Source organism: Eleutherodactylus coqui, chromosome 5 (genome assembly GCF_035609145.1).
Source record: "Eleutherodactylus coqui strain aEleCoq1 chromosome 5, aEleCoq1.hap1, whole genome shotgun sequence".
Taxonomy (NCBI): domain Eukaryota; kingdom Metazoa; phylum Chordata; class Amphibia; order Anura; family Eleutherodactylidae; genus Eleutherodactylus; species Eleutherodactylus coqui.
The window spans coordinates 34,754,237-34,780,335 of NC_089841.1; the positions used below are offsets into that span (position 1 = coordinate 34,754,237).

General features: G+C 49.9%; 1 protein-coding gene across 1 annotated transcript in view; it reads left to right on the plus strand.

The window, feature by feature from the left end:
- LOC136627177 (zinc finger protein 850-like) overlaps positions 1-26,099 on the plus strand; it is a 77,610-nt gene that overhangs the window by 47,715 nt on the left and 3,796 nt on the right. Inside the window, exons 18-23 of the mRNA XM_066602112.1 lie at positions 9,990-10,069; positions 16,273-16,417; positions 16,748-16,930; positions 17,013-17,136; positions 17,219-17,283; positions 17,781-17,883. Of these exons, the coding sequence (XP_066458209.1) occupies positions 9,990-10,069; positions 16,273-16,417; positions 16,748-16,930; positions 17,013-17,136; positions 17,219-17,283; positions 17,781-17,883 (700 nt within the window). The remainder of the gene's footprint in view (positions 1-9,989; positions 10,070-16,272; positions 16,418-16,747; positions 16,931-17,012; positions 17,137-17,218; positions 17,284-17,780; positions 17,884-26,099) is intronic.

Here is a 26,099-nt window from a genome sequence, read left to right on the forward strand (position 1 = left end):
AGTCCCCTCTTAAACTACTCTATCCAGTTTGCCATCACCATGTCCTCAGGCTCAGAGTTGGTTATGAAACCTTTGTTCCTCTAGATGTAGAGGATGCCCACTTGTTATCGTCACAGTCCTGAGTATAAACAAATCATTGGAGAGATCCTTGTATTGTCCCCTCATGTATTTAAACATAACTATTTAAGCACCCCTTAGCTGTATTATATCCATGGTGAATAATCCCAATTTTGATAACCTCTCTGGGTGTTCCAATTCTCCCATTCTGTTTATTAATTTAGTTGCCCTTCTTTGGACCCCCTCAAGCACTGCAACATCTTTCCTGAGCACCGGTGACCAGAACTGTACGCAGTATTCCATGTGAGGCATGACAAGTGCCTTATATAGTGGGAGGATAATGTTCTCGTCCCTCGCCTCTATACCTCTTTTAATGCACCCCAAAACTTTATTAGCTTTTGCAGCAGCTGACTGGCATTGGTTACTCCAGTTTAGTCTATAGTCCACTAGTACCCTCAGGTCTTTTTCCATATCACTTTTCCCTAGCTGTACCCCATTTAGTGTATATTGGTGACATCCGTTTCTCCTCCCTATGTGCATAACCATACATTTATCCACATTGAACTTCATTTGCCATTTTCCTGCCCAAGCCCCCAGCTTATCTAGGTGTGTTTGTAGCCGTACATTGTCCTCCGTTGCATTAATTATATTGTATAGTTTTGTGTCATCTGCAAATATTGATATTTTACTGTGCAGTCCGTCTATCAGGTCATCTATATATATAAAATTGAATGTATGTCTGTCTGTCTGTCTGTTTGTCCTTTATGCGCTACTACACCATTCATCCGATTGCCATGAAACTTTGGGAAGTTGTTGAGTACACTCCTGGGAAGATTATAGGCATAGTACAACTATCCTACGATAAATGGCGCGCGTGCGTGCGTGCGTCGTCGACAGTTACGACCCCCCCCCCATGTAGATCGTTCGATTTCCATCATTGCCACTAATTCTCTCACTTCCCGATGTTGTAGAAACATGAAATTTGGCACGAGCATTGATTATGTCATAAATAGGAAAAGCTAATGGGTCCCAACTCGATTATTCAATTCTAAGCGCCAAAGAATTAGCGTCCAAATTTTACAGACGGAATCTAATTTTCTCACTTCCTGATATATATAAATGAATGTCTGTCTGTCTGTCCTTTATGCATTACTGCACCATTCATCCAATTGCCATGAAACTTTGGGAAGTTGTTGAGTACACTCCTGGGAAGATTACCGGCATAGTACATCCATCCTACGATAGGTGGCGCGTGTACGAGCGTCGTCGCCAGTTATGCCCCCCAGAGAAAGATCGTTTGATTTCCATCTCAAGCACGAAAGCAAAAGGCATTACCAGCAACGGGATGCGTGTTCAACTACAAAATGATGCATCCGCCGAACGTATCACAAGACAATTGCTGGATATTGAGAATGCTGAGGTAACATGAAAGCTGTGCTGTGATTGGTGGCTACTTCTTATACTACTGAGGTTGCATGAAAGCTGTGCTGCGATTCGTTGTTATATATTATACCACTGAGGTAACATGAAAGCTGCGCTGTGATTGGTTGTTATTTCTCTTGCTGCTGAGGTAACATGAAAGCTGCGCTGTGATTGGTTGTTATATTTTATACTGCTAAGGTAACATGAAAGCTGCGCTGTGATTGGTTGCTATATATTATACCACTGAGGTAACATGAAAGCTGCGCTGTGATTGGTTGCTATTTTTTATATTGCTGAGGCAGAATAAAAGTTGCGCTGTGATTGGTTGTTATTTCTCTTACTGCTGAGGTAACATGAAAGCTGCGCTGTGATTGGTTGTTATATATTATACCGCTGAGGTAACATGAAAGCTGCGCTGTGGTTGGTGGTTATCTAGATATATAAAAACGAATGTATGTATGTCTGTCTGTCTTCGCAGCAACGCGCGACGGGTAAGCTACTCATATATATAATATATAAAATTGAATGTCTGTCTGTCCTTTATGCGCTACTACTCTCTCCATTCTGATCCCCACACATCACACACAGCTCTACTCCATCCATCCTGATCCCCCACACATCACACACACAGCTCTACTCCATCCATCCTGATCCCCACACATCACACACAGCTCTACTCCATCCATCCTGATCCCCACACATCACACACACAGCTCTACTCCATCCATCCTGATCCCACACATCACACACAGCTCTACATCCATCCTGATCCCCACACATCACACACAGCTCTACATCCATCCTGATCCCCACACATCACACACAGCTCTACTCCATCCATCCTGATCCCCCACACATCACACACACAGCTCTACTCCATCCATCCTGATCCCCCACACATCACACACACAGCTCTACTCCATCCATCCTGATCCCCACACATCACACACACAGCTCTACTCCATCCATCCTGATCCCACACATCACACACAGCTCTACATCCATCCTGATCCCACACATCACACACAGCTCTACATCCATCCTGATCCCCACACATCACACACAGCTCTACTCCATCCATCCTGATCCCCACACATCACACACACAGCTCTACTCCATCCATCCTGATCCCCCACACATCACAAACACAGCTCTACTCCATCCATCCTGATCCTCACACATCACACACAGCTCTACTCCATCCATCCTGACCCCCACACATCACACACAGCTCTACTCCATCCATCCTGATCCCCCCCCCCACACATCACACACACAGCTCTACTCCATCCATCCTGATCCCCCCCCACACATCACACACACAGCTCTACTCCATCCATCCTGATCCCCCCCCACACATCACACACACAGCTCTACTCCATCCATCCTGATCCCCCCCCCCCACACACACATCACACACACAGCTCTACTCCATCCATCCTGATCCCCACACATCACACACACAGCTCTACTCCATCCATCCTGACCCCCACACATCCCACACACAGCTCTATTCCATCCATCCTGATCCCCACACATCACACACACAGCTCTACTCCATCCATCCTGATCCCCCATACATCACACACACAGCTCTACTCCATCCATCCTGATCCCCACACATCACACACACAGCTCTACTCCATCCATCCTGATCCCCACACATCACACACACAGCTCTACTCCATCCATCCTGATCCCCCATACATCACACACACAGCTCTACTCCATCCATCCTGATCCCCACACATCACACACACAGCTCTACTCCATCCATCCTGATCCCCCACACATCACACACACAGCTCTACTCCATCCATCCTGATCCCCCACACATCACACACACAGCTCTACTCCATCCATCCTGATCCCCCACACATCACACACACAGCTCTACTCCATCCATCCTGATCCCACACATCACACACAGCTCTACATCCATCCTGATCCCACACATCACACACAGCTCTACATCCATCCTGATCCCCACACATCACACACAGCTCTACTCCATCCATCCTGATCCACACACATCACACACACAGCTCTACTCCATCCATCCTGATCCCCCACACATCACAAACACAGCTCTACTCCATCCATCCTGATCCTCACACATCACACACAGCTCTACTCCATCCATCCTGACCCCCACACATCACACACAGCTCTACTCCATCCATCCTGATCCCCCCCCCCACACACATCACACACACAGCTCTACTCCATCCATCCTGATCCCCCCCCACACATCACACACACAGCTCTACTCCATCCATCCTGATCCCCCCCCCCCCACACACACATCACACACACAGCTCTACTCCATCCATCCTGATCCCCACACATCACACACACAGCTCTACTCCATCCATCCTGATCCCTCACACATCGCACACACAGCTCTACTCCATCCATCCTGACCCCCACACATCACACACACAGCTCTATTCCATCCATCCTGATCCCCACACATCACACACACAGCTCTACTCCATCCATCCTGATCCCCCATACATCACACACACAGCTCTACTCCATCCATCCTGATCCCCACACATCACACACACAGCTCTACTCCATCCATCCTGATCCCCACACATCACACACACAGCTCTACTCCATCCATCCTGATCCCCCATACATCACACACACAGCTCTACTCCATCCATCCTGATCCCCACACATCACACACACAGCTCGACTCCATCCATCCTGATCCCCACACATCACACACACAGCTCTACTCCATCCATCCTGACCCCCACACATCACACACACAGCTCTACTCCATCCATCCTGATCCCCACACATCACACACACAGCTCTACTCCATCCATCCTGATCCCCACACATCACACACACAGCTCTACTCCATCCATCCTGACCCCCACACATCACACACACAGCTCTACTCCATCCATCCTGATCCCCCACACATCACATACACAGCTCTACTCCATCCTGACCCCCACACATCACACACACAGCTCTACTCCATCCATCCTGATCCCCCACACATCACACACACAGCTCTACTCCATCCATCCTGATCCCCACACATCACACACAGCTCTACTCCATCCATCCTGATCCCCACACATCACACACAGCTCTACTCCATCCATCCTGATCCCCCACACATCACACACACAGCTCTACTCCATCCATCCTGATCCCCACACATCACACACACAGCTCTACTCCATCCATCCTGATCCCCCACACATCACACACACAGCTCTACTCCATCCATCCTGATCCCCCATACATCACACACACAGCTCTACTCCATCCATCCTGATCCCCACACATCACACACACAGCTCTACTCCATCCATCCTGATCCCCCACACATCACACACACAGCTCTACCCCATCCATCCTGATCCCCCACACATCACACACACAGCTCTACTCCATCCATCCTGATCCCCACACATCACACACACAGCTCTACTCCATCCATCCTGATCCCACACATCACACACAGCTCTACATCCATCCTGATCCCACACATCACACACAGCTCTACATCCATCCTGATCCCCACACATCACACACAGCTCTACTCCATCCATCCTGATCCCCACACATCACACACAGCTCTACTCCATCCATCCTGACCCCCACACATCACACACAGCTCTACTCCATCCATCCTGATCCCCCCCCCACACATCACACACACAGCTCTACTCCATCCATCCTGATCCCCCCCACACATCACACACACAGCTCTACTCCATCCATCCTGATCCCCCCCCACACATCACACACACAGCTCTACTCCATCCATCCTGATCCCCCCCCCCCCACACACACACACACATCACACACACAGCTCTACTCCATCCATCCTGATCCCCACACATCACACACACAGCTCTACTCCATCCATCCTGATCCCTCACACATCGCACACACAGCTCTACTCCATCCATCCTGACCCCCACACATCACACACACAGCTCTATTCCATCCATCCTGATCCCCACACATCACACACACAGCTCTACTCCACCCATCCTGATCCCCCATACATCACACACACAGCTCTACTCCATCCATCCTGATCCCCACACATCACACAGCTCTACTCCATCCATCCTGATCCCCCACACATCACACACAGCTCTACTCCATCCATCCTGATCCCCCACACATCACACACAGCTCTACTCCATCCATCCTGATCCCCCACACATCACACACACAGCTCTACTCCATCCATCCTGATCCCCACACATCACACACACAGCTCTACTCCATCCATCCTGATCCCCATACATCACACACACAGCTCTACTCCATCCACCCTGATCCCCACACATCACACACACAGCTCTACTCCACCCATCCTGATCCCCACACATCACACACACAGCTCTACTCCATCCATCCTGATCCCCCATACATCACACACACAGCTCTACTCCATCCATCCTGATCCCCACACATCACACACACAGCTCTATTCCATCCATCCTGATCCCCCCACACACAGCTCTACTCCATCCATCCTGATCCCCCACACATCACACACACAGCTCTACTCCATCCATCCTGATCCCCACACATCACACACACAGCTCTACTCCATCCATCCTGATCCCCCACACATCACACACACAGCTCTACTCCATCCATCCTGATCCCCACACATCACACACACAGCTCTACTCCATCCATCCTGATCCCCACACATCACACACAGCTCTACTCCATCCATCCTGATCCCCCACACATCACACACACAGCTCTACTCCATCCATCCTGATCCCCCATACATCACACACACAGCTCTACTCCATCCATCCTGATCCCCACACATCACACACACAGCTCTACTCCATCCATCCTGATCCCCACACATCACACACACAGCTCTACTCCATCCATCCTGATCCCCCACACATCACACACACAGCTCTACTCCATCCATCCTGATCCCCACACATCACACACACAGCTCTACTCCATCCATCCTGATCCCCCACACATCACACACACAGCTCTACTCCATCCATCCTGATCCCCCACACATCACACACACAGCTCTACTCCATCCATCCTGATCCCCCACACATCACACACACAGCTCTACTCCATCCATCCTGATCCCACACATCACACACAGCTCTACATCCATCCTGATCCCACACATCACACACAGCTCTACATCCATCCTGATCCCCACACATCACACACAGCTCTACTCCATCCATCCTGATCCACACACATCACACACACAGCTCTACTCCATCCATCCTGATCCCCCACACATCACAAACACAGCTCTACTCCATCCATCCTGATCCTCACACATCACACACAGCTCTACTCCATCCATCCTGACCCCCACACATCACACACAGCTCTACTCCATCCATCCTGATCCCCCCCCCCACACACATCACACACACAGCTCTACTCCATCCATCCTGATCCCCCCCCACACATCACACACACAGCTCTACTCCATCCATCCTGATCCCCCCCCCCCCACACACACATCACACACACAGCTCTACTCCATCCATCCTGATCCCCACACATCACACACACAGCTCTACTCCATCCATCCTGATCCCTCACACATCGCACACACAGCTCTACTCCATCCATCCTGACCCCCACACATCACACACACAGCTCTATTCCATCCATCCTGATCCCCACACATCACACACACAGCTCTACTCCATCCATCCTGATCCCCCATACATCACACACACAGCTCTACTCCATCCATCCTGATCCCCACACATCACACACACAGCTCTACTCCATCCATCCTGATCCCCACACATCACACACACAGCTCTACTCCATCCATCCTGATCCCCCATACATCACACACACAGCTCTACTCCATCCATCCTGATCCCCACACATCACACACACAGCTCGACTCCATCCATCCTGATCCCCACACATCACACACACAGCTCTACTCCATCCATCCTGACCCCCACACATCACACACACAGCTCTACTCCATCCATCCTGATCCCCACACATCACACACACAGCTCTACTCCATCCATCCTGATCCCCACACATCACACACACAGCTCTACTCCATCCATCCTGACCCCCACACATCACACACACAGCTCTACTCCATCCATCCTGATCCCCCACACATCACATACACAGCTCTACTCCATCCTGACCCCCACACATCACACACACAGCTCTACTCCATCCATCCTGATCCCCCACACATCACACACACAGCTCTACTCCATCCATCCTGATCCCCACACATCACACACAGCTCTACTCCATCCATCCTGATCCCCACACATCACACACAGCTCTACTCCATCCATCCTGATCCCCCACACATCACACACACAGCTCTACTCCATCCATCCTGATCCCCACACATCACACACACAGCTCTACTCCATCCATCCTGATCCCCCATACATCACACACACAGCTCTACTCCATCCATCCTGATCCCCACACATCACACACACAGCTCTACTCCATCCATCCTGATCCCCCACACATCACACACACAGCTCTACCCCATCCATCCTGATCCCCCACACATCACACACACAGCTCTACTCCATCCATCCTGATCCCCACACATCACACACACAGCTCTACTCCATCCATCCTGATCCCACACATCACACACAGCTCTACATCCATCCTGATCCCACACATCACACACAGCTCTACATCCATCCTGATCCCCACACATCACACACAGCTCTACTCCATCCATCCTGATCCCCACACATCACACACAGCTCTACTCCATCCATCCTGACCCCCACACATCACACACAGCTCTACTCCATCCATCCTGATCCCCCCCCCACACATCACACACACAGCTCTACTCCATCCATCCTGATCCCCCCCCACACATCACACACACAGCTCTACTCCATCCATCCTGATCCCCCCCCACACATCACACACACAGCTCTACTCCATCCATCCTGATCCCCCCCCCCCCACACACACACACACACATCACACACACAGCTCTACTCCATCCATCCTGATCCCCACACATCACACACACAGCTCTACTCCATCCATCCTGATCCCTCACACATCGCACACACAGCTCTACTCCATCCATCCTGACCCCCACACATCACACACACAGCTCTATTCCATCCATCCTGATCCCCACACATCACACACACAGCTCTACTCCACCCATCCTGATCCCCCATACATCACACACACAGCTCTACTCCATCCATCCTGATCCCCACACATCACACAGCTCTACTCCATCCATCCTGATCCCCCACACATCACACACAGCTCTACTCCATCCATCCTGATCCCCCACACATCACACACAGCTCTACTCCATCCATCCTGATCCCCCACACATCACACACACAGCTCTACTCCATCCATCCTGATCCCCACACATCACACACACAGCTCTACTCCATCCATCCTGATCCCCCATACATCACACACACAGCTCTACTCCATCCACCCTGATCCCCACACATCACACACACAGCTCTACTCCACCCATCCTGATCCCCACACATCACACACACAGCTCTACTCCATCCATCCTGATCCCCCATACATCACACACACAGCTCTACTCCATCCATCCTGATCCCCACACATCACACACACAGCTCTATTCCATCCATCCTGATCCCCCCACACACAGCTCTACTCCATCCATCCTGATCCCCCACACATCACACACACAGCTCTACTCCATCCATCCTGATCCCCACACATCACACACACAGCTCTACTCCATCCATCCTGATCCCCCACACATCACACACACAGCTCTACTCCATCCATCCTGATCCCCACACATCACACACACAGCTCTACTCCATCCATCCTGATCCCCACACATCACACACAGCTCTACTCCATCCATCCTGATCCCCCACACATCACACACACAGCTCTACTCCATCCATCCTGATCCCCCATACATCACACACACAGCTCTACTCCATCCATCCTGATCCCCACACATCACACACACAGCTCTACTCCATCCATCCTGATCCCCACACATCACACACACAGCTCTACTCCATCCATCCTGATCCCCCACACATCACACACACAGCTCTACTCCATCCATCCTGATCCCCACACATCACACACACAGCTCTACTCCATCCATCCTGATCCCCACACATCACACACACAGCTCTACTCCATCCATCCTGATCCCCACACATCACACACACAGCACTACTCCATCCATCCTGATCCCCCCACATCACACACACACAGCTCTACTCCATCCATCCTGATCCCCCACACATCACACACACAGCTCTACTCCATCCATCCTGATCCCCCCACACATCACACACACAGCTCTACTCCATCCATCCTGATCCCCGCTCTGCTGCGTCGTGATTTCTTTAGCTCATCCAGCAGGTATCACAACTAGCCCAAGAGAGTTCTGCATGCGCTGACACGCCCCCAAGTCATGTGATCCATGACTCCTCCCATCACGTGGCTGATCACATGACGGTGACATCATCTCAGGTCCTGGAAGCTCTTGTCCCGCTCTGCAAGTGGAGGTCTGTGTGTCCACCTATGTCCGGTCAGTGGGGAAAAAGGATGAGATGATTAACCCCTTCAGGGCTGCTGGGGGGAGGGGAGGATTTCCTCCTTCAGATCTGACAGAACATAGTATTAACCAAGTAATCTACATTTTAGTATTTGGACCTTCCTGCTGTTTTGGGGCGACAATCCAATAGTCCTGACTTGGCCGGGGTCACATGACTGTATTGTAATACATATTGTAATGTTTGCCGCGTGTTACCCGCGTATTCTTATATGTGTACCACTTGTGTTACGCTTGCAAAATAACCCCAAGTAGGGAATGATGGGAAACATTGCGCAACCTCCCCGGAAACCCCCTTCTAGCGCTGACATGACCGCGCACGCGCCATTTACCTATTTTTACTGTGTTGGTGAGAGTTGCCGTGTCTTCACCACAGGATGGCGCTCTCTCGGCTCGGCTTGCGGTTGGCACTTTTGCGCAGCCACATCCGTTGCATCAGAGCAATGAGTGCCGATATCAGGGGTCGCCATGGGATGTATATAATGGCCCCCAATATCCCCGGACAGCCGCTCGGATGGGTCGGTGGGCCCCGGAGGCTCCTGCATCGGCTGCTATAGCCTCTGGGGGTCTATTATAACTCCCTTCACTTGTCTCCTAGCAACATGCGTAAATAATGTCACTAATATGCAAAGTAATTGTGTATGCGTTTCAGTCTGAAGGCACCCATAGAGTCACATAGGGCTCTTACACACGTGACCCCCGAATAAATAGAACACGCTGCGATCTTTAAGACGTAAAACATGCATTAAATGCACATAAATGTGAAGGGAAACATTAAACGCCGCACACTTTCGTTGACGTTATTATTACAGATGTAAAGCGCAACAAAAAACTTTGTGTAAGCCTGGCCCTAGTGACAATGTTTTCCCCTTTTTTGTACAGACTCCTATACATAACTTATAGGATGACTTGGGGATATATGGCTGTGAGGTGACAGGATGACTTGGGGATATACGGCTGTGAGGTGACAGGATGACTTGGGGATATATGGCTGTGAGGTGACGGGATGACTTGGGGATATATGGCTGTGAGGCGATGGGATGACTTGGGGATATATGGCTGTGAGGTGACGGGATGACTTGGAGATATATGGCTGTGAGGTGACAGGATGACTTGGGGATATATGGCTGTGAGGTGACGGGATGACTTGGGGATATATGGCTGTGAGGTGACGGGATGACTTGGGGATATATGGCTGTGAGGTGACAGGATGACTTGGGGATATATGGCTGTGAGGTGACGGGATGACTTGGGGATATATGGCTGTGAGGTGACAGGATGACTTGGGGATATATGGCTGTGAGGTGACGGGATGACTTGGGGATATATGGCTGTGAGGTGACGGGATGACTTGGGGATATATGGCTGTGAGGTGACAGGATGACTTGGGGATATATGGCTGTGAGGTGACGGGATGACTTGGGGATATATGGCTGTGAGGTGACAGGATGACTTGGGGATATATGGCTGTGAGGTGACGGGATGACTTGGGGATATATGGCTGTGAGGTGACGGGATGACTTGGGGATATATGGCTGTGAGGTGACAGGATGACTTGGGGATATATGGCTGTGAGGTGACGGAATGACTTGGGGATATATGGCTGTGAGGTGACGGGATGACTTGGGGATATCTGGCTGTGAGGTGACGGGCTGACTTGGGGATATATGGCTGTGAGGTGACGGGATGACTTGGGGATATATGGCTGTGAGGTGACGGGATGACTTGGGGATATCTGGCTGTGAGGTGACGGGATGACTTGGGGATATATGGCTGTGAGGTGACAGGATGACTTGGGGATATATGGCTGTGAGGTGACGGAATGACTTGGGGATATATGGCTGTGAGGTGACGGGATGACTTGGGGATATCTGGCTGTGAGGTGACGGGCTGACTTGGGGATATATGGCTGTGAGGTGACGGGATGACTTGGGGATATATGGCTGTGAGGTGACGGGATGACTTGGGGATATCTGGCTGTGAGGTGACGGGATGACTTGGGGATATATGGCTGTGAGGTGACGGGATGACTTGGGGATATACGGCTGTGGGGTGACGGGATGACTTGGGAATATACGGCTGTGAGGTGACGGGATGACTTGGGGATATATGGCTGTGAGGTGATGGGATGACTTGGGGATATATGGCTGTGAGGTGACAGGATGACTTGGGGATATATGGCTGTGAGGTGACGGGATGACTTGGGGATATATGGCTGTGAGGTGACGGGATGACTTGGGGATATATGGCTGAGAGGTGACGGGATGACGGGCATATATGGCTGTGAGGTGATGGGATGACTTGGGGATATATGGCAGTGAGGTGACGGGATGACTTGGGGATATATGGCAGTGAGGTGACGGGATGACTTGGGGATATACGGCTGTGAGGTGACGGGATGACTTGGGGATATATGGCTGTGAGGTGACGGGATGACTTGGGGATGTATGGCTGTGAGGTGACGGGATGACTTGGGGATGTATGGCTGTGAGGTGATGGGATGACTTGGGGATATATGGCTGAGAGGTGACGGGATGACATGGAGATATATGGCTGTGAGGTGACGGGATGACTTGGGGATATATGGCTGTGAGGTGACAGGATGACTTGGGGATATATGGCTGTGAGGTGACGGGATGACTTGGGGATATATGGCTGTGAGGTGATGGGATGACTTGGGGATATATAGCTGTGGGGTGACGGGATGACTTGGGGATATATGGCTGAGAGGTGACGGGATGACGGGCATATATGGCTGTGAGGTGATGGGATGACTTGGAGATATATGGCTGTGAGGTGACGGGATGACTTGGGGATATATGGCTGTGAGGTGACAGGATGACTTGGGGATATATGGCTGTGAGGTGATGGGATGACTTGGGGATATATGGCTGTGAGGTGACAGGATGACTTGGGGATATATGGCTGTGAGGTGATGGGATGACTTGGGGATATATGGCTGTGAGGTGACGGGATGACTTGGGGACATACGGCTGTGGGGTGACAGCCTTGATCAAGAAGAGGTTTTCTGCAGTAGTACTGACTGTTGCGATGGCTTCTACAGTAACACGGATGGAAGACGGGCTCCTGCACTTCCTTCCTCACAGCTGCTCACCCGCTCCAGGATCTCTCTGCAAACTGCACCTCGCACTATTTCCACCCATTGTCTTCTCCTCCTCGCTGTTCTCACCAACTCCCATCACGTGTGTCCGCTCCACGTCCTCTAATTTAAGCTCCATTTACACAGGACGAATGTCGGAAAAACTATGCCAGACACTCGTTCCTGTGGTTCCATGGTCACAGAGCGGCCAGCATGGGGGGGGGGGGGGGGGGGGGGGGCAGTGCAGGAGATTTCTCTCCTCTCGCTCCCCTGCCCCTCTCCATTCGCTCCGTGAGCGAGCCAGCTATACTAGCACCCGTGTGACAGCATGGGAGCGTGTGCATGCGGGGACGAGTGTCGGGCATCTTTTGCCTAACATTCGTCCCGTGTAAATGGACCTTAACTGCGCACTTCCTCCCTTCCTGTGCGGACTTTCCCTTTTTTTTCACTCTCTCTTCTGTCTTTCTGTCTCTTTATTATCTGCACTCTTCTCTCTTTCTCTCCTACCTTCTCTGTCCTCTCCATCCCTGAGTCCTTCTCATCAGGCATACTGGCCAATGAGAGTAAGAACTACCAGCAGCCAATGGAAAAGAGGCTGGTTGCTGGGCAGATTATTCCTAACCCCGTTACTCGGCAGATTAACCTTTAGTTAACCCCTTGAGTGGCACGCCCGGAAAAGTTCCGTGACGAGCTCTACTGCTCATAGCAACATAGCCCGGAAGATTTCCGGGCTATGTATCACTATGGGAGCTGCAGAGCACAATGCCACAAGCTGTGACAGTGTGCTCTGCCTGCACAGTCCCACAGAGAACAAAGCAAGGGCTTTGAAAAACCAGCAGAAGATATTGCCGACATGTCGGCAATGTCCTGCTTTGTTTACAGGTTGCCATAGAGACCATTGGCTTGTCAGAAGCAAGCCGATGGTCTCTGTGGCAGGGAGAGCTGGTTGTTAGCTGTCAGAGGACAGCTAGGTACCTGCTCTTACAGCAGAGATCAGAGAAAACCTCCGATCTCTGCTGTGTTAACCCTTTACATGCTGCAGTCTATGTGACTGCAGCATGTAAAGGGCTGTCACTGCAGCATGTAAAGGGCTGTCACCATCAGACCCCTGGAATGTGATCAGGGGTCCTGATGGGTCCCTGTGGAAGTCCCCTAAAGGGACAAAAAAAAAGAAAATTTTTTAAAAAAATTAAAAAAAAAAAAAAGGAAAAAAATTATTAAAAAAATAAAAAAAACACTTGTCTCCCTTTACTTTGTAAAAAATCAAAAATACAATCACACATGTGGTATCCGTGTGCGTCATAATAACCCAGAGAAGGAAGTTAATACATTATTTAACCCCTTAATGACATGGCCCCTTTTTTCTTTTTTCCCCATTTCTTTTTTTCCTCCCCCCTGTTTAAAAAATCACAACTTGTCCCGCAAAAAACAAGCCCTCACATGGCCATGTCAATGGAAAAATGAAAATGTTATGGCTCTTGAGACGCAACTGCAAAACTAGTTGAAATTCAATGATTAGACCATTTTAAAAAACCTGCCCTGGTGGGCACGACAGGGTGGTAGGAAACCCGCCACTCAAGGGGTTAAACGTTTCAATCCCCAAGTTAATACTTATATTGCTGTGTAGGATCCCTCTGGGTCACTATATATATACACCCCTAAATAGTACTAATAATAACAATAGCTAATCAGTCAAAAAACAAGCCTTCACAGAGCTCCGTCCATGGAAAAATAAAAAAAAATTTTAAAAAATCATGGAACTTCGAATTAAAAAAAAAAAAATTCAAAAAAAGGTGCAAAAGTGGAAAAATCTAAAAAAAAATATTTGTCATAATTGTACCAACCCACGGAAAAAATCTATCATGTCATTTATGCAAGTCTGTGGCAGTGGTAAAAATACACCATGAAGAATATTCACAACATATTTACACAGAATGAAAGGAGAAATCTCCTGCACCTTGTAGCAAACGGGCTGCCCTCGCCTCGGGATCGCTGGCCTCTCGTACCAGAAATGGCGCGTGTAAACACGGCTCAGGAGTTGCGTATATCTTTGTCTGGCTTCTGCCAGCGTTTATTTCTCAGCACATCACACAATGTCTATATATGTATGTCTTTGAAATAAGCACCCCAACTTGGGTGTGAGTCCAGGGGCGTCATCCCTTTCGGACTCTGGCCTTTGCTAGGCCACCAGCCTGCAGCACCTTCCTATGCTGCGCTGGTCCTCTCTCTAATGCTTTTTGGCAGAAACTGGCTTTTATCTAGTTCCTGCTCCACCCCTTGCTTAAAGGGGTTGTCCCGCGCCGAAACGGTTTTGTTTTCTTTTCAACAGCCCCCCCGTTCGGCGCGAGACAAACCCGATGCAGGGACCTAAAAAAAAATCCGCACAGCGCTTACCTGAATCCCCGCGCTCCGGTGACTTCTTACTTACCGGTTGAAGATGGCCGCCGGGACCTTCTCCCTCGGTGGACCGCAGGGCTTCTGTGCGGTCCATTGCCGATTCCAGCCTCCTGATTGGCTGGAATCGGCACGTGACGGGGCGGAGCTACCAGGAGCCGCTCTCAGGCACGAGCGGCCCCATTGAGAAAAGAAGAAGACCCGGACTGCGCAAGCGCGTCTAATCGGGCGATTAGACGCTGAAAATTAGACGGCACCATGGAGACGAGGACGCCAGCAACGGAACAGGTAAGTGAATAACTTCTGATAACTTCTGTATGGCTCATAATTAATGCATTACAAAGTGCATTAATATGGCCATACAGAAGTGTATAGACCCACTTGCTTTCGCGGGACAACCCCTTTAACCCTCACACCAGAAGTCCTGTCTTCAGCCCTCTACAGGCCCTTCTGTGTACTGCACTACTACAACCTTCTAAGGTTTTTTTTGTCACCGACGTAAATACACGGTTATCGCTGCATAGTAACATTCACAAAAACCCAAAATGCACACGGAAAATGCACATTTTGGTTGGCAAAAAAAAACGCTACGCTCATGTGAGCAACCGCTTATTCTCTCCAGTAAATGTATTAATTATTTTGGATTTCTTTGGTTTTCATAATGATTCATCTTCTTTCTTATCAGGTCCTACAATACAGGATCCTCTGTTGTTATCTTCTATAGAACAATTTCCCTGATTGACCCGTCAAGGATGAAGAAGGACAGGAGCAAGAAGGCGGAGAGTTTATTAAATCTCACCCTAGAGATACTCTTCCAGCTTACTAGAGAGGTGAGAGATTCTGATATCACATTACATCATACTTATCTATGGTACTACCAGATGATGTCACTGGAAAGGTGAGAGATTCTGATGATGTCACATTATATCATTCTTTATGATATCTTTATCATTCTTTTCATCGGCGACGGGAGAGATTCTGATGATGTCATACTACATCATTCTTATCTATTGTAACAACAGATGACGTCACTGGAGAGGGGAGAGATTCTGATAATATTACTATAAATAAGAATTATTTAGTGTGATAACAGATGATATGACTGGAGAGGGATTCTGGAAATGTCTATAGTGATAATTATAATGTCTTCCCATATGCAGGATTACACTGCATTAGTAAAGAAGACCTCTAGTGATGGCTGTCGGGCCCCTGTGTGTGATGGATGGCGGAGAACCCTGAGCCCAATCACAGGGCCCCCACCTCACCCCCTGATACATGAGGACATCAATGTACAGAAGATTCTAGAACTCACCAAGAAGATGATTGAGCTGCTGACTGGAGAGGTGACGCTGCAGGGCATGCTGGGACATTATACAGTAACAGCACTGGAGGCTTCTGGGTAATGACTGTATATTGTGTTGTCAGGTTCCTATAAGGTGTCAGGATGTCGCTGTCTATTTCTCCATGGAGGAGTGGGAGTATTTAGAAGGACACAAGGATCTGTACAAGGAGGCCATGATGGAGACCCGCCAGCCACTCCCATCACCAGGTAATAGACAGGACTAAATACACGGGGACTTTATTATCTGTATGTAAAGAATGACTTCAGTGTCTGTCTGTGTTTCCTCCAGTTCCATCCCGTAAGAGAAGCCCACCAGAGAGATGTCCCCGTCCTCTTCTTCCACAGGACCACCAGGTAGATGGAGATGTCCCTCTGATCTGTAGAAGGCTGTGAAGCTCTTGTCTTCAGTCTTATTAGATGTCTTCTACTTGTGTGATGAGGCCGGTGGAGATGGCAGGATTACCGCTGACCAGAGACATTACATGTTGTCTGGATCTTCTCCCAGTTTTCTGGCGGTGGAGACTGCTGGTGGGAATAAGGAGCCAACAGGTTGGATTTATATCTATCTGCTCCTTTATGTCCCCTGAAACAAACAGCGGATGTGTCTGGTAGCTGCTGATCTCCACTGAGACAACGTGCAGCGTGTCTAGCCATGCCGGATATACATGTGTATGAGGTTCCTGAGGGGTCATTGACCCGTCATCTAATATCTATGTCCGGCTTCTAGACCTTCAGCTATGTGGCTCAGATAACTACTCCGGTCAGGTCATTTTGGGTTTTCATGATGATTAATGATCATTTCACAGGACTTCTCCAACCGTCTGCTGACTTTTACAATATTTGTCTCACAGCTTTTGGATCAGGATGAAGATCTGACTGATATTAATACTACAGAGACAATTGTGATGGTCAAAGAGGAGTTTGAAGAGGAGATTCCTACAAGTAACCGCCCAGGTGAGTAGTAACCACTAAATACAGCAGAGATTCACAGATTCTCCTCGGTCAGCGGCTGCAGATAGTTATGTAGATTTATAAGCTCTGGGATCTGTCAGTTTCCGCTGGATGTTCCCCCATTCATCCAAAGTACAAACTAAATGTGGATGACATGTGATACCGTTATAGGTGATAACACACGATGGGCATCTATAATATGGGTGTAATTATGGGCATCACATCGTAATAATGACGTGATTATCTTATGTATTGTATCCGTTATTAAGAAGGATAAAAGTTTTGAAATAGAAAATATGAATGAAGGAAGAAACCTGAATCCTGTGTGTCGGGGAATGACATCCAAAAAGAAGCTAGTTTTAAGAAGGTGAAGATCAAGTACAGATCTGATCCAATGGGCTGAGCTGTGCCTGTAAGTTGTAAGCTGGAAACCCTCCTTAACACCTTCCTGCTCAAGGACGTACATTTACATCATGGATCGTCGGGGTATGTATGAAGAGAGATCGCGGGGAAACCTTTCTTCATACAGCACTGGCATCAGCTGTTTATTACAACTGACACCCACGGGCAATAGCTGCAGTCAGCCGCACTGCCGATCGCAGCTATTAACCTTTTAAATGCCGCTGTCAATCAGCGATCAGATCGCAGGGAGACGTGCAGGTGTCATGGCTGCCGGGGGCCTTCTGAAAGGCCCAAGGGCTGCCTTAGCAGACTGCCTATACAGCTAGCGCCGTGGGGTGGCTTTATAGACTGCCTGTCAGATTACAGTATGATGTAATGCTATGGTATTACATCATACTGGAGGAGCAATCAAAGCATCTCTAGTTGTGGTCCCTAAGGGGGCTAAAAAAGAAAGTAAAAATCATAACAATAATGTTTTACTAATTGTAAAAAAAAAAGTAATAAAAGTTTAAATCGGCCCCCTTTTGCTATATCTATAATAAAAAAATCTAAGTCATAAAACAAATATACATATTTGGTATCGCCACGTTCGTAAAGTCTGATCTATCAAAGTAGCGCATTATTTACTCCGTACAGTGAATGTCGTCCAAAAAAAAAAAATAAAGCCAGAAATGCACTTTTTCAGTCACCCTGTCTCCCAGAAAAAAATGCAATAAAAAACGATCAAAAAGTCATATGTTTTGCAAAATAGTACAACTACGTCGGCAGAAAAATTAAAAAGTTATTGGGCGCAGAAGATGGAAGAAAATAATTTAAAAAAATTAAAGGTCTTTAAAAAAAATAAAAGTAGAACAGCAAAACAAGTTTAGCATCATAGTAATCATACTGACCCATAGAATATAAAGTTATCGTGTCATTTCCGTTGCAGTTTGTTCGCCGTAGAAACAAGACGCACCGAAAGATGGCGGAATGTCATTGTTTGTTTGTTTTTTTTTTTCCATTTTACTCCACTTAGAATTTTTTTAAGGCCTTTCAGTACATTATATTGTGCATTAAATAGTACCATTGAAAAATACAACTTGTCCCGCAGAAAACAAGCCCTCATACAGCGACGACGATGGATAAATAAAGGAGTTACGATTTTTTAAATGCGGGGATGAGAAAACGAAAATGGGGGGGTGAGGGTCCTGCTCCAACGAGCTTACATACTACAAATAGGCGGGGGGGGGGGGAGGTAAAGAGCCTGGAGATGTGTACAGTATGGCGAGGTGGAGAATAAGGGATGCTATACACACAGACAATGGTCAGGCCGTATAGTGTCAGAATTGGAAGGACTTCAGGTATCGGTTGATTACGGCTAGCAGGGATTGCAGTCTGTGGGACTGGGAGCATATTATCAGGTGGGGTACAGAGGGGTTTGGTTTAGGGGATATGGTATGCTTCCCTGAAGAGGTGTGTTTTTAGAGCACGTCTGAAGTTTAGTGTGTCAGTGATTGCCCGGATATTTTTTGGTAGCACGTTCCAGAGGACAAGTGCTCCTCTTGAGAAGTCTTGGAGGCGGGAATGAGAGGTTCGAATTAAAGAGGCACTCAGCCTGATTTCATGAGCAGAGCAGAGGGCCCGGGTCGGGTGGTTAATTGAAATGCGGGAAGCAATGTAGGGCGGTGCGGTGCTGTGGAGCGCTTTGTGGATGAGGTAGTGAGTTTAAATTGTATTCTGTATTTGATGGGCAGCCAGTGCAGTGACTGGCACAGGGCAGAGGCGTCCGAGTAGCGGCTGGACAGGAAGATGGCTGCCGCATTCAGGATGGATTGGAGGGGGTAGACTCTGGTGCAGGGGAGGCCGATTAGCAGCGAATTGCAATAGTCGAGCCGAGAGTGGATGAGGGTAACAGTGAGTGTTTTTAGCGTGTCTATTAAGGGGTTAAAGAAGAGCCAAGCAGTGATGATGCTACAACATTGCCCCTAAGAAGTTATTGAGCAATGCTGTTTCTCTGACTGGTGAAGGGGGTCTCTGGTCCGACTCACTTTGTTGACATGGGTGGTAATGTGATTCCTTATCTGCCCATAGGATGCTGCTGTTGCACGACCGCTAGAGATGAATGGTAGGACAGCACTGGTCCCTCTTGTGATTGCAAGCAGTGATGCAGCTAGATTACCCAATATGTATTTAGAGTAGATGGGACCATAAGCTGGAATCTGGTGTATGGTATGTGGTGTACACTGGGGGTGAGTGCAATTTCGGTCATGCTGTAGTGGCTGCTGAACGAAGCGAGAGGCCCTAAATAGGCAGGAAAAGCAAGGTTATGGTGACTGCAGTTATCCAGAGAACAACCCAAGGTATTGGCAAAATGAGTTTCCTTCCCAATTTACCAAAGCTTTTGCATGAGAGCAGATGGAATGGCTGCAGCTGACGTCAACCAGGCCAAACAGAAACTTGCTTCAGCGCTCATACACATTTGAGATCTGAATAAAACTGCACAGCTGTAGTTTATACTACCCCCATGAAAATGTTAGGTTCTTAGCTCTTAAGTTGATCAAAACATGGGGGGCGTGGCTAGCCGGCAACAGGAGCGCACGCACAGACCGGGGCTCCTGGCAGCAGGAGCATACCGGCGAGTTTTTGCCGCGCCTGGAGGCTTCCACCGCGGCGAAATCATTACCCTGGGCACCTCCGGACCGAGACCTGCGGAAAGAGACCCTCCGTGGGTCTCTAGCTGAACTTTTGATTTTGAGGCCTACAGTTCCAGCCGCATCCCCGGCCTAAATTTACAGACGCGGCCGACCGGAAGTGAAGGCCGGCCGCGGAAGACAACGGCAAACCCTCCCTGGGGAGCGGCGGAGGGGAGGGGGCAGCTGCTGGGACCTGAGGAGAGCCGGGGAGCGGACAGAGGGAGCAGGAAAGAGAACGGCAGGCCCGCAAAACAGCAGACTGGGTGAGTGACGCCGTGACTGCGGCCACCGGACCCTGCGGCCCCCCCCCCTGCGCTCCCCCACCCCTACTGGACAGTAGCACCACGCCGAAGGCACTGAAACCCCCTGGAGCGAGCTCCCTGTCGTGCAGTAAGCACTTCACACAGGCAGACATATTAAGGGGCCCCCTCTACCCCTCCCCCCCAGTCGGACACCACCTAGACGAGGGAAGACAAGGGGTGCAAGAGGAGAAAGATCGGGGGCAGCGGGGGGGAAAGAAGTGAAGGGGAAACACAGCGGAGACCCACGCACACAGTGAGGAGCACCGCGCACGGAGCCACTCTCCCTCAGGGAAGCACTCTACTCCTGAACAGAGAGGTGCGGAGGCGGTTGGCAGCCCCCTCTTTCTGCGTATCTCGCCTTTTAACACGTGGTACCCAGAGACTGCGCCGACTGCTTCATGCGCACTCAGAAACCAACCCCGGAGCTGCCGCCTGCAAGTGTCGCGCTAAAGGTGCATAAATGCCACTACACTATGTTTGCACCCCAACAGCTATGCATTAAAGTTTAAACTGCGCATGAATCCCCCCCTGTGACATTTATAAGTTCGGACCGGTGGACATCCCCTACTACTATCCTTTGACAAGATGGCGCCCACCAAGCAAGCCAAAATAACTAGCAAGCTGCAGCAATATTCACGGCCCAGCACCTCAACGGACTCCCGACCTAACGCGCCACCCAGCCCGCAAAGTGCGCCCCCTGAGGCAACAGCACCAGCTTCACCTCCCGCATCTGGCCCAACTATCGCCGATGTGCTGAAAGCGATTACAGAATCGCGCTCTGCCCTCACAGAAAAAATTGACGCACTACAGTCGGACTTTGGTCTGCTGCGAGCGGACTTCCAAACGCTGAGAGAACGTACAACAGAAGTTGAGACGCGAGTCTCCAACTTAGAGGACTCTGTTACACCACTCTCAGATCAAGTGCGCACCCTCGGCTCTAACCTCACGGCGCAGGGGAAAAAACTGGATGATATGGAGAACCGCCTGCGCAGATGCAATCTGAGATTCATAGGACTACCGGAGGGCGCTGAGGGCAGAGATCCCTGTGATTTCCTGGAATCGCTCCTCAAACAGGAGTACGGCCCCAACTCTCTGTCACCCCTATTCTGCGTCGAGAGAGCACACCGCATTCCATCAAGAGCCCCACCGCCCGGAAGCCCTCCACGCACCTTCATTGCAAAACTGCTTAACTATAGGGACAGAGACAAAATCCTGGCGCTCAACCGCGAGAGAGACCCGATAAGGGTTGACGGACAAACAATCCGCATCTTTCCGGACTTCTCTCTAGAGGTACAGCAAAAGCGCCAAAAATTTGTAGAGGCAAAGAAAATGCTGCGCTCAAAACAACTTGTCTACGCCATGTTATATCCTGCCAGACTAAAGGTGATCAAGGATAACCGTTCCCACTTCTTTGAAAACCCAGAGGATGTCCTAAACTGGCTCGAACAAAATTAACCTACACCGTGAGACTTTCACAAATGCGCGTTTGATGCGGCTGGCCGTTCGTTGCTTTCTCAGAATTATTGCGGCATAATGGTGGAGGGTGGCACCCCCCTTTTTCCCACTCCCCCCCCCCCTTCCCCCCCCCTTTCCCCCCTCTTATTTCCCGTTCCCACCCCCCTCCCTCCACTCCCCTCTCCCTCCACTCCCGATAAGATGGCCGGCAGCTGAAGATGATGAAAATGCAAAACGATGTGGGCTGCGTTAAAGTTACCCCTTTTTTTATCTCTCTCTATTTAGACTGTGGGGGCCCGACTGGACTGAGGGCCTACGCAGCGCCCGCGGCCTGTGCCGGGTACCTATAGCCCACACTGACGCGGCCCACAATCACATAACCCTGTCTCTGTTTCTTCACAGGGGGACTTTATTTTCATGCTCGTAACTGCTATTACTGTTCTACATTTTTCTGTTATAGTCTGTTGGTGATTCTCGATTGGGGCTAGGTCTCACGCCCCCTACAAAGTTGTGAGTTATGGGATCGAAACCTGTCCAAAGTTCGGGGGGATGGGTAGGGTGGGAGGGGAGGGATTGGTTTGAGGCTGGTAAATGCGAATTGCTTTGTAATTTTCTATTTGTTGTTATTTTTGGCGCGACTCTCTTTCGGATGCTTTATAAGAACTCATGGGAACAATGGCTACCCCCTTGAAAATGGCTAGCACATACTTAAAACTGGTCTCCTGGAACGTCAGGGAACTAAACTCTAAAATTAAAAGAGCATTGGTTTTTGACTTCCTTAAAACCCACTCCCCCCACATGATACTACTTCAAGAAACACACCTCAGGGGCTCAAAGACGCTGGCGCTTAAACGAGCAACAATTGGCTCAGCGTATCACGCGACTTACTCAAACTATGCTCGAGGAGTCAGTATACTGGTGGCCAAATCGGCCCAGTTTGCCTTCCGCCAAATACACATAGATCCTGGGGGTCGCTACCTGATCCTACAGGGAACCTTCCATGGCCGTCTCCTCACGATAGTAAATCTTTACCTGACACCACCTGCTAACATTGAAATACTTCACGAGGTGATGGCACGAGTGGTCCTCCTTGAGGCGGCCCCGATAGTAATTATGGGAGACTTCAACCTGATTTTGGACCCGGTGCGGGACCGTCTCACCCCAGCCGCCTCCACACGGGCTCGGCTGCCTGCGTGGGCCGACTCCTACTCAATGCAGGAAATATGGCGCACGCGACATCCACATGACAGAGCCTACTCATGCCACACTCCGACCTACAATGCCTTCTCGCGTATAGATCTCTGTTTTGGCTCCCCGGACTGCCTCCCTATGGTTCGTGATATATCCTATCTACCCAGAGGCATTTCAGATCACTCCCCGCTCCAATTAGTTCTTGACCTTGGAGTTGGGGGCAGTCGCCCTATGTGGAGACTGAGTCCGCTGTGGCTGGAACAGAGAGAAGTGCATGAGTATGTAGAACAAGAGGCTGAAATGTACTGGGAGGTCAATGAGGGGACGGCCTCGGAGCTGGTGGTATGGGACGCATTTAAAGCCTTCACCAGGGGATCCTTTACCTCGGCTATTGCCGAGCATAGAAGATCCCTGGGAGCCCGCCGCTTGGACCTGGAAAGGCGCCTTGATTTAGCAGAGGCAGGGCACATAGCAGACCCCTCCCCGGAAACTATTACAATTCTGGGTGCCCTGCGACGGGAATACAAACTACTGCTTATCGAATACACCAAGAAGAAACTCCTGTATTCCCGCCACCGGATTTTTGATCAGGGAGACAAGAACGGCCACTTACTGGCCTACTTGGCTAGGGAGGATCAGACACTGCCACCAATTACGGCGGTGCGGGACGGCACGGGTACTCTATTAAATGATCCCAAACTAATTAATCAAACGTTTGCCCAATTCTATGGAGATTTGTACACCTCCAGACTGAGCTATACTGAAGCGCAGCTCCTGGCGTACCTGGATGGCATTCCCTTCCCCACACTGAGTGGAGACAGCGCGGCCCACCTGGATGGGGATCTAAGTATAGAAGAAATAACGGAGGCTATTAGGGCACTCCCCAATAGGAAATCACCGGGCGTGGATGGGCTCCCCGGGGAGTGGTATAAAAAAAATGTGGAAATCCTGGCCCCGCGACTCCTCACACTATATAATTCTATTCTGCGGGAAGGAGCGCTACCGGACACAATGCGTAAAGCTCTCATAATAATGATCCCTAAAACCGGAAAGGATCCCACGGACTGCGGCTCTTACCGTCCCATTTCCCTTCTCAACAACGACGTAAAAATACTCGCAAAAATACTGGCGACGCGTATAAACTCAGTACTAAAAGAGATCATACACGCGGACCAGTTCGGCTTCATGCCTGGCAAAAGCACGGACATGAACCTGAGGAGGCTCTTCAACCACTTGTCGTACAAGCACACTAACTGCGGGAGGCGCACCCTGGTATTTATAGATCAGGCAAAGGCCTTCGACTCAGTGGAGTGGAAGTACCTATGGGCGGTGATGCGGCGGTTCGGATTCGGGCCAACTTTTATTAAATGGATCGAGATCTTATACGACTCCCCGGTGGCCAACATTAAAACTAATGCACATGTGTCTGCCCAATTCTCCCTGAGCAGAGGCACAAGGCAGGGTTGCCCTCTGTCCCCTGCCTTGTTTGCCCTCGCCATAGAGCCTCTTGCGATCCAAATCCGAACGTCACCAACAGTGAAGGGATTTAAACTGAACAACTACGAAGAGCGCATAGCGCTCTATGCAGATGACACCCTACTCTTCCTCCAAGACCCGGAGGCGTCTCTAGACGCAGCCCTGATTATATTCGGCGCATTCGGCGCACACTCTGGCGTTAAGGTCAACTGGGACAAGACTCACTTACTGGCGGTGGACCCTGCGGCCGCCGAGCTCCCTCTGCCCGCCCCGCTGAGCTGGACAACCCAGACCACCTACCTGGGAGTAAAGGTCTCAGCGGAACTATCCGCCTTTTACAACTCCAACCTAGTCCCCCTCCTGGCATGGGCCGGGGAGGCGGCGACACGCTGGGCCTCTCTCCCACTCACGCTGGTGGGCAGAATAAACCTGCTAAAAATGAAATTGCTACCAAAATTCCTGTATATACTGCATAATTCTCCTATGTTAGTCCCTAAAAAATTCTTCACTAAGCTCCGTGGGATCGTACTGCGCATACTGTGGAGGGGCACTACACCCAGGATTAAATTGGAGACTCTGTGCCTCCCATTGAACGGAGGGGGACTGGCCCTACCGCACTTCTATTACTACTACCTGGCCAGCCAACTGGTATACGCGGGATGGTGGATATGCTCGTCAAATTACAACCCGGCGGTGGGCCTGGAACGTAGAATGGTGGACC